The sequence below is a fragment of the Heloderma suspectum genome, chromosome 8 (assembly GCF_057233095.1).
Source record: "Heloderma suspectum isolate Gila_16-S chromosome 8, 16-S_ref, whole genome shotgun sequence".
Taxonomy (NCBI): Eukaryota; Metazoa; Chordata; class Lepidosauria; order Squamata; family Helodermatidae; genus Heloderma; species Heloderma suspectum.
Window position 1 is genome coordinate 18,126,956 of NC_139465.1, and position 16,834 is coordinate 18,143,789.

Here is a 16,834-nt window from a genome sequence, read left to right on the forward strand (position 1 = left end):
GCCACCTTTGGCCACAAAGGATGTAGCCAATCTGATTTCGGTGTCGACCGTCTGGTGAAGTCCATGTATAAAGTCGTCTCTTAGGTTGTTGGAAGACAGTGTTTGTTAAGCACAGTGAGTTGTCTTGGCAAAATTCTATCAGCCTATGTCCTGCTTCATTTTGTTCTCCCAGACCATGCTTGCCTGTAATTCCAGGTGTCGTTTGACTACCCACCTTAGCATTCCAGTCTCCTGTAATGAAAATAACATCTTTGTTTGGCGTACTATCCAGTAGGTGCTGCAGATCCTCATAGAACTGATCTACTTCTGCTTCTTCAGCATCTGTGGTTGGGGCGTATATTTGGATCATACGTAAATATTTACGTAGCCTATCACGGCAAAAGCAGGGACACAAATGGCAGCCGCTACGGCATTTGCGTCCCTTCGCTGAACCGTGATAGGCTACGTAAATATTTACGTAGCCTATCACGGCTCAGCAAAGGGATGCAAATGGCGGCCGCTACACCGGCCGCCATTTGCGTCTGCAGACCTGCCGTGCGGATGCACCCAGCCAGTGGCTCCACGGAGTCGCCGTGGAGCGGATCCAGCTGGGGTAGGAATTCAGGGGGAGGTACGCAAATATCACCCTTCCCCCACCTCAAGTATCACCCTTCCCCCACCGCAAATATCACCCTTCGAAAAGGTAAGTGACTTTCATACTTCCCTAGAATTATTAAAGGAGTACAGCTAAACTGCTGAGACAGAAGAGAAGGTGCAACTTGTCTTACTTTGAGGTGACAGACTTTTGAGGGAAAAGAATGGGGTGGCTGAATTACGATAGCGTAGAAGTTTTATATTCTATATACTAATGTTCACTGCTTGAGAACAACTACCCCTTCTTTCTTTAAAATAGTGATGCAAGGATTTTAGCTGGTTTTTGAATACTGTTTTTCAGTTTTTAGATTTGTGCTGAGTAGTTTTGTATATAGGATACATATCCTAGCTTTCGGCATTGTACCAGCTGAGTCTCAGCTAAAATAAATGGAGCTTCCAACATCAGAAGAAATTGAAGTTCACAGCCTTTAGGATGCTACATTTGAAAAGTGTTTTGCAGCAGAACACTTTTAAACACGAAGTAATTATAAAACTGACAGATTCGTGGGATATATTTGTTGGTAGTATATAGACAAACAAGTACGTTACAATTACTTGGATTGCTTCATCAATATAACTGTAAAAAATGAGTTTCATCTCTTTGCAATGATCTAACTCTCAGCAGTAACATTTACCAACTTTACCACAAACAGCAGAAGTGCAACTGTAGTTAGAAAATGCTTATTCAAGTGTTCTTCATTGCAAGTGGATGACGAAAACTCTTAAAGTTAAATGGGGATACAGAACTGGTGAGTAATGTTGAGAGACACATTCCACTTCCCAGCAAAAAGTCAACATACAGTCAGGGCCAGAAATATTGGAACAAGGATAACTGTTTTGGCAGTTGGCTTCTGTACACCACCACATTGAAGTTGAAAGGAAACACACCCAGATGGAAGCGAAGTCAGGACTTTCAGCTGTAATTCAAGGGGTTTGACAAAAGTGGGGCACTAACCATTCAGGAAGTACAGCCAGTGGCATGCACACACACCCATCATTGGTGGCTCATAAGTAATGGAACAAACCATCATTTCAAACGCAAGGATCGCCTTGAATACCTGGATGAAAATCCTTTGCAGTCAATGACTGCTTGAAGTCTGGAACCCATGGACATGACCCAATGCTGAGTTTCCTCCCTCGAGATGCTTTGCCAGGCCTTTACTGCAGCTGCCTTCAGCTGCTGCTTGTTTGTGGGTCTTTCTGCCTTCAGTCTTGTCTTCAGTAAGTGAAAAGCATGCTCTATTGGGTGGAGATCAGGTGACTGACTCGACCATTGAAGAACATCCCACTTCTTTGCCTGGAGAAACTCTTGCGTAGCTTTTGGGTCATGATCCATCTGCAATATGAAGCGGCGTCCTATCAGTTTGGCAGCATTCGGCTGAATCTGAGCAGAAAGTATAGCCCTATACAATTCAGAATTCAGCCTGCTGCTTTTATCAGCACTCAGGTCATCAAAAAACACCAGTGACCCGTTTCCATTGGCAGCCATACATGCCCATGCCATAACACTGCCTCCACCATGTTTGACAGATGATGTGTTATGCTTTGGATCATGAGCTGTTCCTTTCCTTCTCCACACTTTTCTCTTCCCATCATTCTGGTACAAGTTAATCTTGGTTTCATCAGTCCAAAGAATCTTATTCCAGAACTGGGCAGGCTTTTTTAGGTGTTTGCTGGCAAAGGCTTATCTGGCCTGTCTGTTCTTGAGCGTTACCAGTGGTTTGCACCTTGTTGTGAAGCCTCTGTATTTACATTCATAAAGCCGTCTCTTGACTGTAGATGTTGACAATGACATGCCTACCTCTGCAAGAGCGTTCTTGGCCTGGCTAGATGTTGTGAAAGGGTTCCTCTTCACCATGAGCAGAATTCTGTGGTCATCCACTTTAGTTGTCTTCTGTGGTCTTCCAGGCCTTTTGCTGTTGCTGAGCTTGCCAGTTAATTCCTTCTTTTTCAGGATGTTCCAAACTGTTGTGTTGGCCACTCCCACTGTTTTTGCTATCTCTCTGTTTTTGCTAATCCTCTCTGATTTGCCATCTGCGGATTAGGTTTCCTCAGCCTAATGATGGCCTCCTTCACTCGCATGGACACCTCTTTGGACCTCATCTTGGGAGTTTCGGTGAACAGTTACCAAATGCAAATATAACACTCAGAACCACCTCCAGGCCTTTTATCTGCTTGATTGGTCATGGAGCACCCAGGAAACAGGCCCCACCTGGCCATGCAGCTGCTTGTCAGCCATTCATTCCATTACTTATAAGCCACCAACAAGAGGGGGGGGTATGCCACTGGCTGTCCTTCCTGAATGGTTAGCGCCCCACTTTTGTCAAACCCCTTGAATTACAGCTGAAAGTTCTGACTTCACTCCCATCTGGGTGTGTTTCCTTTCAGCTTCAATGTGGTGGTATACAGAGGCTAACTGCCAAAACAGTTATCCTTGTTCCAATATTCCTGGCCCTGAGTGTATCTGAACTTCTTTCTATATACAAGTTAGCATGTAAGATCCTACATCATTTTACTTTCAGTGTAGGAATTTTGTAATCTGAAATAGCTACTAGAGCCATTGTCTCTTGGAGGTTTTTAAGATCTACAGAAAACTGTCTAACAGAAACAAGGCCGAACTTAGAGGAGGGGGCATAGCTCAGTGCAGAGCACTACATACAGAATGCCAGGCTCGATAGCTAGCAGCTCTAGTTTATCTTCATGAATCACAGCTAAAAAACCTCAACACATGCTTTTGGGAATAATTTTTGACCCCATTCTATTTTGGGGTAGTAAAATATCCCACTACAAAGACTGTATTGTGTCAGAAGGGCACTTAATCCTGCTTCCCTGGATCAGTTTTTGTTTGAAAACCCACATGGGACATGGCTGGGACAAAAAGTACCTCAATGCGAAAAATCATTAGACCTGCTGGGAGTTGAACCTCCTGTTTTTTGTGTACAGAAGGAAAACTGCACATGGTAAATAAACAGTGTTTACTACTGTGCAGGTGACAATGTTCTACATTGTAGGTCTACTTCTGTGTAAATTATGAGGTGAAAAGTTCATCCAAGGTAGGATGAAGGTTCAGGTAGCAGATGAAAGCCTAGACAGTACTGCCTATACGGACAAATATTCTGGCCTGGCATATGGCAGCTTCCTGTGTCCCTAAATGCATGTTGATTCTGTAATACATTCTTTAATACTATTACAAATAAGCTAGGTTATATTTTCAGGCTAGATATGTATCCATGACTTCTGAAACATGAGGCACCACCAGATTTTGGCCATACTAAGCCTATATATTTAACTGAGCTTGTGTGCGATGAGGTTCTATAATTTGGACATGTAACATGTCTTTCACCTGCATATTACAGGCTTAGGAAATCTAACACTTTGCTGTGAATGACTATACAATTACACTGAGGAGACGCCATGCTTCTTAATCCTTGTTGACTGAAAGTCCCAAGGTTTACTCAGTTTATATAAATTATTTCAAGAGTACTTATCTCTTAAATATGTACCAAGAGAGAGACATTTAGATTTATTGTGATCCGACCATACTGGAGATCATTCCTTCTGAAGCATACCTGGGAACAAATATTAATATCCACCATTTTTGTACATAGGTAGTGTTTTCCACTTTCAGTATGATTTATACTTTGTTTAACTGTTTGTGCTTTTATTTTACTTTTAATCTGATCGGGAAATCAACCCTGCTCAGTTAACAGCCTAGCTACATGTTTTACTCAATCACCAGAGACCTCTTCAAGTTAAGAATTCCAAAGGCAGCCCTGCTAACATGCAGCAAAAGCTAGAGGAGATAGCTGATGAAAGAGCTACTGGCTCCCTCTCTACTTCTGTTCACCTACTCCTATCTCTATCCTTATTAGCTAATTTTCCCTAGTTCCTCCTCTCCCAATCCTATGAGAAAAAGACATTCAGTAGCTCCGTTAGTCATCTCCTCCAGCATTCTCAGCCTGTTGATGGGGGAAGCCCTCAGAATTCTTAACAGAAAGAACATTCTCAGGTGGTGAGTGTAAGATGAAGCCAGGCAAACTGCAAAACATTCTCAGGTTATTTCAAATACTTGTCCTCTTCTTGAAGTGAAACAAAACATGAGTATATCTAACTGCTTTTTTGTACCTTCATTCCTTACTGCCCTTGTCTCAGTTTAATTGTAATCTTTTCAGTGCATGGACCTCTTTTTATTTAAGTTGCTCTATAATGTGCTATGATTATGGTATAAAAAAGGTGTCCCCAACCAGTCGTGTCCGACGCTAGGGTGCGGTGCTCATCCCCGTTTCTAAGCCGAAGAGCCAGCGCTGTCCGAACACCGAGGTGCATGGAACGCTGTTACCTTTCCCGCCGAAGCGGTACCTATTTATCTACTTGCAATTTCTTGCTTTCGAACTGCTAGGTTGGCAGGAGCTGGGACCGAAGACGGGAGCTCACTCCGTCACGCAGCACTCGGGTCTCGAACTGCTGACCTGCCGACCTTCCGGTCTGCAGTTCAGCGTCTTAACCACTAAGCCACCGCGGCCCTTATGATTATGGTATACAGTACCCATAATAATAACACCATGCCTCACAGCCATCCAGGTAATATATCTACGCAATAAGGTGACACAGGTTTTGACTTTGGACATAATGAGTCAGCTATTGTAGCCTGAATACAAACAGAAGTCTTAACAAGTTGTATTGCTGTTTAGTTACATGGTAAAAACTTCTGTAACTCAAGTCAGCAGCAGAGACATGAAAACAATGACATTCCAAGTTTGCTGAATAAGGTGGTAGTATTTCTATATAGCCTGTTTCATTTATTTAGGTTTTGCAGGCTAGCCAGTATATTTCTGACTAGGTATGCGTATTTAATATGTACAGATACCTAGGAATAATTTCCCCTAACAACGATTTGAAAATCCTGTGACTCCGCTTACCCTATGAAAAACAAATACTAAAAAAAATGCAGATAAGCACTAAGTGTATGACCCTGACTCCTAACAACACTGATGCAACATCTTCAATGTCCAGGATCCTATTCTGCTACAGAGGGGCTGTTAGATCAAATGGCGCCATCTACTGCTCCAAAAGAATGAGAGAGAGAGAGAGAGAGAGAGAGAGAGAGAGAGAGAGAGAGAGAGACTGAGTCCCTGGCCCATCCCCCTATTTGATTTCCTATGACTCACAAGTTCTTAAAGAATCCTGTGCAAACTGAAAGCTCGCACTTTCCCCCCCACCATTAGTTGTTGGTCCATGATGATAATCTTGACTATTTGAAAACATTCAACAGAATATGAAACACAGCAATGACCTTTTTCCCATTATTTCAGTAAGGAATGCTAACCTTTCAACACAATAAAAAATAAAAGTAGCTCAAACACATTATGACAACACCAGAATGCGTAAGAGATGGAATATATTGTACAAGCTCCAGTGAGTAAGTTTGTCCATTAAAATATAAAAAGGCAACAGTTTTTAAGTATCCATCTGATTTAGAAGCAGTTTATTAGATTTATTAGCTCTCTGAATTCAGTTGCAAATTGCTGCCTTAAATACTGAAACCCTGACAGGTGAAGTACTGCAAGGTATCAATTGCAAATCAATATTGATCACTAAAGTTTGGATTAGCATGACTGTCCGCTACTATGTGTGCTATTTAGAATACATGTTATTCCCAAGTACTAAACTTGTCAAATTACTGATCAAATAGAGACTGTGTAATATACACATTACTTCATATAATTTTACTATACTGTAAGCCTGGGAACAGGACCCATCTTTAGCTTTTAATTTTTGCACAGCACCTATAACTTTGAGACACTTTATAAACATTAAGTATGATTATCCCCTTTAATATGATTTTGGAGAAAGGTTGCAGGAATAAATAGTTCTGCTGTTTAAATCCTAAGATCAGGGTAGTGGGGGCAAAAACGATCATAGGCTCATGAAAGTAAAATCCCACCCCCAGTCCCCCACCCCCCAAAATTAGGGAGGAATAACCTTGGCTTCAAGCTTTGTGCAAACAGTTTTGATTGCTAACCCTACAATGAATTCTCAATTAGACAATATCCTTCATTTCCCAGGTATACAAGTGTTTTCACATAGGAAAGACCAAAGAAAGGGGAAATCATGAAGATCACAACAAAAACAAATCCAAAGAAATGTTAAACCTAGAGCCAACATGGCAAAGAAGAATGTGAGATACTTTCCACTCCAGGGTTACAAAGAAGAGTAGTGCAAGAAAAACTAAAATAATTAGAAATGGTATAGTCTTTGGTCCAAAACAGGTGAGAAAAGGATGTGGTTCTTCCCAAGAGAGAAGAAACTGACAGATGTGAGTCCACATTTCGTAGCTGCTGGACCAGAAATGGAGATAGATGGAGAAAAGGGATACAAGCAATTCAGACCTTACCTATAGGACGATGCAGGCATGTCCTAAGTGGGATAAGATATATCCCTTCTTGCTTTGGGGGAACTGTCAGGGGTATCCCCTGCCAGGCAGTTTAAGGATATCTCCTGCCTATTTGTTTTGGCAATATTTTTATAGCTTGCATGAGAATAAATTATTCAGAACCAGGACTTAAATAGATTAAATTTAGATTTGTATCTTGCCTTTCCATACAAACAGTACCCACAGCTCACTACAGAGTGCATCTACACATTAAGGACTAAGAGGAAAAGCTGCCAGATCAGTGGGCTGGGTTTTCAGATAGACTTGATCTTCAGCAGCTCTTTTGTTAGCAATTAAGCACTGTCTAAAACTACAAATAAACATCCATCTACAAACTGTTCAAGGGTAATTGAACAGTTAGTTTCTCAACTACTTGTGCAGATTTAAACAGGGTCATCAATGCAGTCCTGTTCCCTCAGTGAAACTAATCAGAACTGCTGCACAGACTAGATTGATCTGTTTGGTGTGAGTGTGTAGGGTGTTTTTTGCCCTGCCAACCCCAGAAGATGAGAGAAGTTAATCTAATAAAAGATGCAATCATCTTCACTTGCTGGGTCTCTCCCAGGCAGACATGATGGAGCAAATACAGCAAGGTGAATATAGAGTTGATCCGAAAGGCTTAAGCTGTGTCACTATCACCATCGCTACTGATTTCTCTGCCTGGTTGAGGAGGTCAAAGGCAGCTTCAGCTTCTTGCAATCAAGAGGAAATCTCACTGTACAGTTAGGTTTGCTCATGTTTAAATCAGCACATTTGGAATTAAAGCAATGACTCCCCAGTAAATACCCTCCCAGATCCATCTAACCATACTCTTGAGTAGCTTGTTCAGGCAGCAGTTTGGGAGACTGCTTGTGATATCAAACAGGCAATGCGTTTATCAGGAAATACAAGTCAGAGTAGATGTGAAGGAGACTATCAATTTCAGACATGAGAGATAAATCAAGGATAACGCTGAGAGCCATGTGATATGGTGGATAGAGTATTTTGGACTTAAACTGGAGAGACTGGAGTTTCAAATCCCTGTTCTCCCATGAATCTCACTAAGTGACCTTGGGTCAGTCACACACATACACCCTCTCAGCCTAAGCTACTTCACAGGGTCACTGTGAGGATAAAGGGGTGGGCAACACCATGGACTCCACCCTGAGATCCTTGGAGGAAGGATGAGATTCAAACGTCATAACCTTTAAATGTTGTCAGGACTCGAGTATGCCTGGAAATCATGCCCTCTCTGTCCCCAACTTTAGCATGCTTCCTGGCTGAGGAGTGGGAAAGGCACTCTGCATGTGTTCAGACGCACACTCTGGCTTAGTGTTACTTCATGGCATTGGTTTCTGGGGCTAAGCCCAAGCCCTGACAAGCCCTGGCCCAAATTAAGCCCTGCCACCCTCTTCCATTGCCATATACCAAAAGTTACTTCCTTCATCCCCTATTGCCCCTTTCTGTCTCAGAACCTAGCCTCACCTATGTCCCCTTACTTATTTCTCTCTATCCCTTCCATTCTATTCCCATCCTTTCCCCCCACCCACGCCGCCTCCCCTCATACCTTTCAGGTATTTTCCCATGTCCACCTCTATCTTCCTGCACCTCACCCAAATCCACACACCACTTCAATCCTCCACAGCAATTCCCTATCCCCAAGTCTACATCCCCTTAGTTACTCCCGCTCCCTCATCTTACCCAGGACTAACACGCATGCGCACGCGCGCAGGCACATCTGCGCGCACACACGTTCCCTACCCTTTGCAGCCTCCTTACTTTTCTCCTCAACTTCAACATACTTACGATATTTTTAAGACGCCTGGTAACAGCCGTTCTCTGGGCAGATTACAAAACCTAAAAATAACATATAATACAAAACCACAAAAGCTAGAATAAACAAACAGCACAGGAATAGATATAAAATATAATAAGACAACCATGAAATCTAAGGAGGACTGCATTCTAAAGAAACATAGGAACGTAGGAAGCTGCCTTATACTGAATCAGACCATTGGTAGCCCAGTAGCTGACACTGACTGGCAGCGACTCTCCCAGGTTTCCAGCAGGGTTCTGTCCTAGCCCTACCTGGAGATGCCGGGAATTGAACCTGGGAACTTCTGCATGCAGTGCACATGCCGTCCCACTCCCATAGCTTAGTGGTATGCACAACATATTCCCTCAGAGCTTAGTATCTAACTAATACAGCTAGCTACTATTTTAAACCACCTTTCTGACAAATGCACTCCAGGCAGTTTACAATGTAAACTACGAAGTGTGCAATCCTATGCAGTGTTTAAACAGAAAAAAAGTCCTTCAACTCACAACATTCCCCAGCCAGCATGCTGGGAGTTGCAGGACTTTTTTTCTGTCTAAACATGCATAGGATTGTACCCCAAAAGGTTTTTTTTAACCAATTAACAGCACAATCCACACACTGTAAGTCCCATGGATCTCAATGGGACTTATTTCAGAGTAGATATGCACAGGATTGCCAGAAATAGCTCTCTCTGGCCCTTGGTGGCCTTGAGGACCTTATTGCTATTGTTTTGCTGTTGCTTTTTATCATGTAAAGCAATCATCAGAGGAAATGTTTCTTTCTGAAAGTGTGGGTATAAATGATTAATAATAAATATAACTAAATAAATAAATGGAGTGGCATGATTATTAAAGCACCGGATTCAAACTCACACTCAGCCAACTTGCAGACAATCCCTTAAATGTAGACTCAAAAGTAAATCCCATTGAGTTCAATGAGGTTCAGCCCCACCCAGCTAAGTGGGTATAGGATTGCCATTTTGGTGACCTTGGGTCAGTCAACTTGCATACACATACTCACTTCTCTCCCGCTCTCTCTGATCTTCCTGGCTAACCTACCTCACAGGGGTGCTGTGAGGTACGGGTCCCCATACAAGGAAGGGGTGTATAAATGGTAATAAATACAACGTGCTCTTGTCATTAAGTAACAACAAGCCAGAGAGTACTTCTGAACATATGTAAAGTCCCCATAAATGGAAGAGAGGGGTATACATTGTAATAAATAAAATGTGCTCGACATTGTCATGAAGCAACACTACGCCAGAGAGTGCTTCTGAACATATGCAGAGTCCCCATATATGGAGGAGAGGGGTATAAATGGTAATAAATACAACGTGCTCAGCGTTGTCATGAAGCAACACTACGCCAGAGAGTGCTTCTGAACATATGCAGAGTCCCCATATATGGAGGAGAGGGGTATAAATGGTAATAAATACAACGTGCTCAGCGTTGTCATGAAGCAACACTACGCCAGAGAGTGCTTCTGAACGTATGCAGAGTCCCCGTATATGGAGGAGAGGGGTATAAAGTGCAATACATACAACGTGCTCATCGTTGTCATGAAGCAACACTACGCCAGAGAGTGCTTCTGAACATATGCGGAGTCCCTGTATATGGAGGAGAGGGGTATAAATGGTAATAAATGCAACGTGCTCATCGTTGTCATGAAGCAACACCACGCCAGAGAGTGCTTCTGAACATACGCGGAGTCCCTGTATATGGAGGAGAGGGGTATAAAGTGCAATACATACAACGTGCTCATCGTTGTCATGAAGCAACACCACGCCAGAGTGCTTCTGAACATATGCAGAGTCCCCGTATATGGAGGAGAGGGGTGTAAATGGTAATAAATGCAACGTGCTCATCGTTGTCATGAAGCAACACCACGCCAGAGAGTGCTTCTGAACATACGCGGAGTCCCTGTATATGGAGGAGAGGGGTATAAAGTGCAATACATACAACGTGCTCATCGTTGTCATGAAGCAACACCACGCCAGAGTGCTTCTGAACATATGCAGAGTCCCCGTATATGGAGGAGAGGGGTGTAAATGGTAATAAATGCAACGTGCTCATCGTTGTCATGAAGCAACACCACGCCAGAGTGCTTCTGAACATATGCAGAGTCCCCGTATATGGAGGAGAGGGGTGTAAATGGTAATAAATGCAACGTGCTCATCGTTGTCATGAAGCAACACCACGCCAGAGTGCTTCTGAACATATGCGGAGTCCCCGCATATGGAGGAGAGGGGTCTAAAGCGCGATAAATGCAACGCGGTCGCTGTCTTGTGCTCCTCCGTCGAGTCAAAGAACAGCAGGGTTGGGAGGGGCCTGCAAGACCGTCGAGTCCAACCTCCACCTGGGGTACTTCAGGCCCCCCTCATGGCCGTGGGTCTTCAAGCACCCTAATCTAGGCCCCTTCCCTTCCCGCCGCCGTCCCCCTCATACAACTCTGCCCCTGAAAGGGTGGCGCCGTCCCACCCCCCACGGCCGCCACTCCTCCAGCTCACGCGCCCGCTTCCCCATCGAGGCGGACACTCACCCGTCGCCACCCCGCGCCGCTCTCGCGCGGCAGGGAGACGCCGAGCGCGGGGGGGGAAAACCCGACGGCCGCCCGCGCGGCGTGCGGGGGAGAAGCGGCGGCGGCGGCGGCGGGCAGGCGGGGCACATGCGTACAAAGCGGCTCCTCTCGCCGGACTCCCTCCCTCCCTCCCGCACGCGCCGCCCGCCCGCCCGCTCAAACTGCCAGCCTGGGCGGCGCGCCGCTTCTTCGGAGCCGCCGCCGCTCGAGGGGGAGCTGGCGAAGCCGCCCCAGACTCGCGGGGCGTGAGGAGGAGGAGGAGGAGACGCCGAGACGCCGTCCCCAGCGGCCGCGCCGAGCGGAGGGGATGGCGAGCGAGGGGGCCTTCCTCCGGCGGCGGGCGCCGCGCGGGGAGGTCTAGCCCGGCTCCAGCGGCGCCCGGGCCCGGCCCCGTCCTTCCCCGCGCGGACGCCACGTCGCGGCCCCCGACCGCGCTCGGGCGGACTCGGCTGAGGCGGAAGCGGCGCCGCGTCTCCCCCTCAGCAAGTTCCCCGCCAGGCGCGCCCCGGCGGGCATGAAGGGGCGGCCGGGCCGCGGGCATGGCCAGAGGCGGCGAGCCCTGAGGGCGGCGTGCCGGCGGGCCGCGCGGGTGTGACGGCGGCGAGACGCCGCTGCTGGGGCCGGGGGCTGAGGCGGCGATGACGAGCCCCGCGCGCTGAGAGGGCGCGCCGCAGCCCCGCCGCCCGGCCGCAGGTGCGCGGAGCCGGAGCGCGGAAGATGGCTTTGGACAAGGTCTACTCGGTGCTGGAAGGTAGGGGAGCGGGACCGGCAGGGAAACCTTGAGGCGCGGTGGAGAGTGGCTGGGTACTGATGACTGCCGTCACCACTCTCGTCGTCGTCGTCATAATTATATTATCGTTTTATCATCGTTATCACTAATATTTCTACTACTGCTATTATCATTGTCTCGCTTACTTTTTCCCTCTAGTCGAAAACTGGGACTAGGACTTGAGTGTGGTAGAGCGCGCGCGCGCGCACAGGGATCCAGAGCAAGATGGAGTGAAGTTCTGTTCGTTGCTTATTTTATTTTATTTTATTTTTATTTAAAACCAGTCTCTCTCTCTCTCTCTCTCTCTCTCTCTATATATATATATATATATGTGTGTGTGTGTGTGTGTGTGTGTACTGGAGAAGGAACTGGCTCTTGAGAACCTAAAAAGACCCCCTCGACCCACCCACCCCATTTGCTGGGTCAGGATAAGGGGCCCATGTATTCCGTTTTCCCAGAGTGACGCGCCCGGTCTTGTATGTTTTTTTAAAAAAATTCCCCAGCTACCGCTACCCTAGGGGGTTAAGTGGAGCTAATCTGACACCAGGGAGAAAAGCTGGATGTTGGCGGGCATCTAGGGTTGCTGCAATATTTCAGCCAGAAACGAGCGGAGGTGGAGTGGTAGGGGGGGAGATGCTGGGTTGCGGGGTGGGGTGGGGTGGGGGAGGGAGGTGTATTTGTGAGTGCCAGGACTGCCCTTCTGGAAGGGGTGTGCGTGAGCTGGCGCTGCGGCGTTGCTCCCCTCTAATTTCAGACGTGTTGGCTTTTAGGATGTGTGAAGCTGTCTGCGTTTCTCTCCCACTACAAGTTTCATTAATCTGAAAATACTGCAATGTATGGGGGCAGGGGGAGGGATTTTTTTTCACCACCTTTTTTCCATCTAAACCCTTATTAGTAAATCCTGCTGCAGTTTCTTTGGCTTTTGGCTACTTGGCAGGTGAAGAGTAAAAAGCTGGAATCATTTCAACCATCCTTTCCTCCACTTCCTATGATCTGGCATTCCTGCTTATACTTAGTGCTCCTATCATATGGCAATCTGGGGATACCCAATACATCCTTAACTATTGAGGCTGTCCTGAAAGGGAGAAAGCAGGCCACTCTCTGTCAAGAAAAGAGCTTGGATTTCCTGATAGGTGTGTTGCTTTCTTTCTTGCCCCCCCCCCCTTCTTCATTGGGCTCTGTTTCCTGGCTTTGTGGGGCTTCTCCCTCCCTCTCACCCCAGAGAAGCCCCACACAGCTAGGAAGCAGAGCCCAATGTGCACCCAAGTTCTCTACCTCAGTGTGCTTGGTGACTGGCTTTTTGCTGGAGAAGCTGTGGCCAGACCACTGTCCCCTAAGGTAATCAAGAAGCTCTCCTCTTTTTCCTTCCCCCTCTGTCCTAAGATAAGATTGGCTCAGATTTTGTGTCACTTGCTCATTGTGAAAGTTTAATGGGCCGGATCTACTAATCCGGAGTCTGGGTCAAGACTCTTCTGGCAAGATGCCCTCACCTGTCCAAGAAATGTAAGCAGCGTTCAACGTGGCTGTGACTCCCGATATGTCTTCTTATAATCTTCTGTCTGCCTAGGGTTCACAAGATATGTCAGTCAGTAGTATTTTTACAATCTGTGCAATCCTGTGAATGTCTACTCAGAAGTAAGTCCCATTAAGTTCAGTGGGATTTACTTCCAGGTAAGTATGTATACTATGGTTGCTGCCAGTGTAAAAGAGCACTTTTATAAAAGTATATATTACATTCAGTCATGACAGATTCTAGATATAATGAAACAAAAGTATTTTATTTTGATCATTTCATTAGCTGTAATATTTTTTTGGTGATTATCTTACTGTTTGCTTTGGTGATTTTATTATTGTAAACCGCCCTGAGGGCATTCATCAGTTGGGTGGTATATAAATTTAATTAATAAATAAACTACCCAGTCTTTCCTTTATTCCAATAAGATCTGCAGCTATATCCCGAGTCTCTCCCAAGACTCTTGCTATAGCTAATCAGAGCTGGTACTTTCCCAGGTGTGTGTGTGTGTGTGTTTTCCAAACCTGGCTTTTGTATGCACCCACTCCCTTATTGTCATCTTTTGTCTGGAGATTGGCTACCTGAGAAAATCAGTAGTTGACTTCCTTTGCCCATCTGAGTGTCTGTGTTTCAGTCCAGCTGTGAAGCTGAAGAAGTTTGTTTCCCAGAGGTGGCTGAATAGTGACTGAGAGTTAGCCCCAAAGAAAATCCCAGAAGCCTGTGATTTTTAGTGGGTAGATGCAATCCTGATTCTTCCACCAATAAAGGTAATTTAGATGGCACTGCAGCTTCGTCTCTTGAGTGTCTACAACTGTAAGGATTGGCAGGTGAGTTTTTTTCATGCCTTGTTGCAGACTATCTCAGGGAATACCCCTTATTTTGGAACTGTAGGGAAAGAAATGACAGATGCCAGCCAGGCAACTAGGGATGCAGAGTGTTCCAAAAATCAAATAAACCTCGAGAAAATCTAAGGCTCCCAGTTTCTTTTCTTGTATTTTCAACTAGTAGTATTGGTGATGTTCATATTATTCCCCCAAGTCTTGAACCATTAAGAGTGTGCAGCTGTCGAATCATTTATCATCCTTCATAAGTAGAAGGAATTCTTTTTCCTTTCAAAAAGAAAAAAATGCAAAGCAGTGAATTGTACCATAATTCCTCATGCTTTCCTGCTCGTTCATTTTTTTTACCCTTGATTTCATTCCTCAAGGTTTCAGTTTTTTTAAAACCTCCTCATCTGAAACTTTCCCACTGTATACAGTAGTATTGGTCTTACATCTTTTCACAGCAAAAGTATATAGAGAAAATATTTATATGGAAACCAGACATTCCATATTTGCAGCCTCCATATATTTTAATTAGTAGCAACGTTGGACACGACACACCTATCAGGAGTTCTTGCATCATTTTGTTAAATGGAGTTGTTTGAAATGTTGGCTTTCTTAATTTAAGGCGCAGGCATTACATACTGTAGATAGGAAAGTAGTTCATCTGTAGTGCTAGGCTGACCTCTTATGGTATTCAGGTGGCAAAGTTTGTCTTGATCCTGTTTTGCATTCATACATTTTTGTATGACACAGAATAGTTTGGACAGATAAGACGAAGATAAATACTGCTATTTAGGTTCAGTAATATTACTCTGTAAAATGTCATGTACTTCACTGAATTGCTGTGTTCCAACAATTTTCAATTTTATCTTGAAAAAGCAAAGAGGTTGTAAGTACACATTTATATTTATTCTTAAATTTATTTTTAAATTGGATAAACCACACCTTCTTCCAAAACTGGAGTCCAGGGCTGTAGGCATTATATTTAAATATTCAATACAATAACAAAATAACATAAAACTTTAAATAACAATACAATAACATTGAGAGGTATAAAATTATACAACCAGCTAAAAAATTTCAATGGCATAGTAAGTTCCATAGAATAGGAGCTATGTACACTGTTACTGAACATCACTGGAATGGTAATTGCGCATGGAAAGCGTAAGTGAACTATAACCATATATCAGTCCATCTTGGTCACAGTCTTCCTTAGTGTGTCTGTGCTTTTACCTAGTCTGTTCATTAAGTTGCTGCTAATACTTAAACTAAGTTTATTGTTTGATTTCGGGAACTTGCTAAAGAAGATAACAATGAGGATTTAATATGTAAATGGGAGTGAGGGGTGGTGATGTTACCAAGACAGGGGGGCCACTATAGCTCAGGAAGGTTTTGAAGTTGGGTCCGCCTTTTTCATCCTAAAAACAAGACGCCCAAAGCTTTGACAATATCATTCTCCAACTTCCCTGGACTAAGATAGGTAGGGATTAATATTGATGATGTGTTGCTGCTGCTGGAGTTGTTGGATATGTACAACTGTAAAAAAAAATCTACTTGACTTGCTCTTAGTTTATAGAAATGTATGGTTGAAGTATAGAATGCTACACTGAACTTGTGTAGCATACTATGCTTTATTATACTATATATCTCCGTAAATAACCTATATTGTTTAGCACATGCTTGTATTATCCTCTCTGCTAGGATCCTGTATAACTAGGTTATTGCATGAAATTCTGAGAGTTAAAAAGGAAATGCCTATAAAATTCTAAAAATAAATGGTGCCATAATATAGTTCTTAATCTTTGTGGTTGTAAGCTTCCAAAATCCATTTTTAGACACTTACTAGAATCAAGAGTATGCTACGACATCAGTTTTTAGCTAGGTACTGAATTTACTGTATATGATGGAACTTGTATAATACAGTTACATTTTTAGAATATTGCTACTTTAGTAATTTCATTGTTGAGTTATAGAACTGGACCCAATTGTCAGTGACTCCCCATGGTAAGAGTTTGACATAAGCTATGTATACTTGATAATATAAACCACGTTTTCTTGGTATTAAAGGATATTTCATAAACATACTTATATCGTACAGGTGTTGAAAGAGACAACTGTTAAAAGTAGTTCTGGAGAGAGAACACCCTGAGATTGTGGCATCTATCAGAATGTGCTAAACTAATTCCTAGCTATTGCTAACCTGTCTTTGTTTCAGTGGTGTATGTTAAGCAAACATTTCTCAATGGGTTTTTCCTTCTTTTGCCTCCAAATCTGAAAGTGTTCGGAA

General features: G+C 44.2%; 1 protein-coding gene and 1 long non-coding RNA gene across 3 annotated transcripts in view; one reads left to right on the forward strand and one right to left on the reverse strand.

Moving 5' to 3' along the window:
- Positions 1-11,551, reverse strand: part of LOC146338885 (uncharacterized) — a 42,017-nt gene extending 30,466 nt beyond the window's left edge. Inside the window, exon 1 of the long non-coding RNA XR_014784730.1 lies at positions 11,403-11,551. This is a non-coding gene — a long non-coding RNA (uncharacterized LOC146338885). The remainder of the gene's footprint in view (positions 1-11,402) is intronic.
- Positions 11,552-11,559: 8 nt separating this feature from the next.
- The window catches only part of NETO2 (neuropilin and tolloid like 2), a 36,333-nt gene continuing 31,058 nt past the window's right edge, over positions 11,560-16,834 (forward strand). The window contains exon 1 of one of the 2 annotated variants that reach the window (XM_084813048.1): positions 11,560-12,192. In XM_084813048.1, the coding sequence (XP_084669174.1) occupies positions 12,159-12,192 (34 nt within the window). In that variant the 5' untranslated portion in view covers positions 11,560-12,158. The remainder of the gene's footprint in view (positions 12,193-16,834) is intronic. The other variant, XM_084813050.1, reaches the window with a different exon arrangement.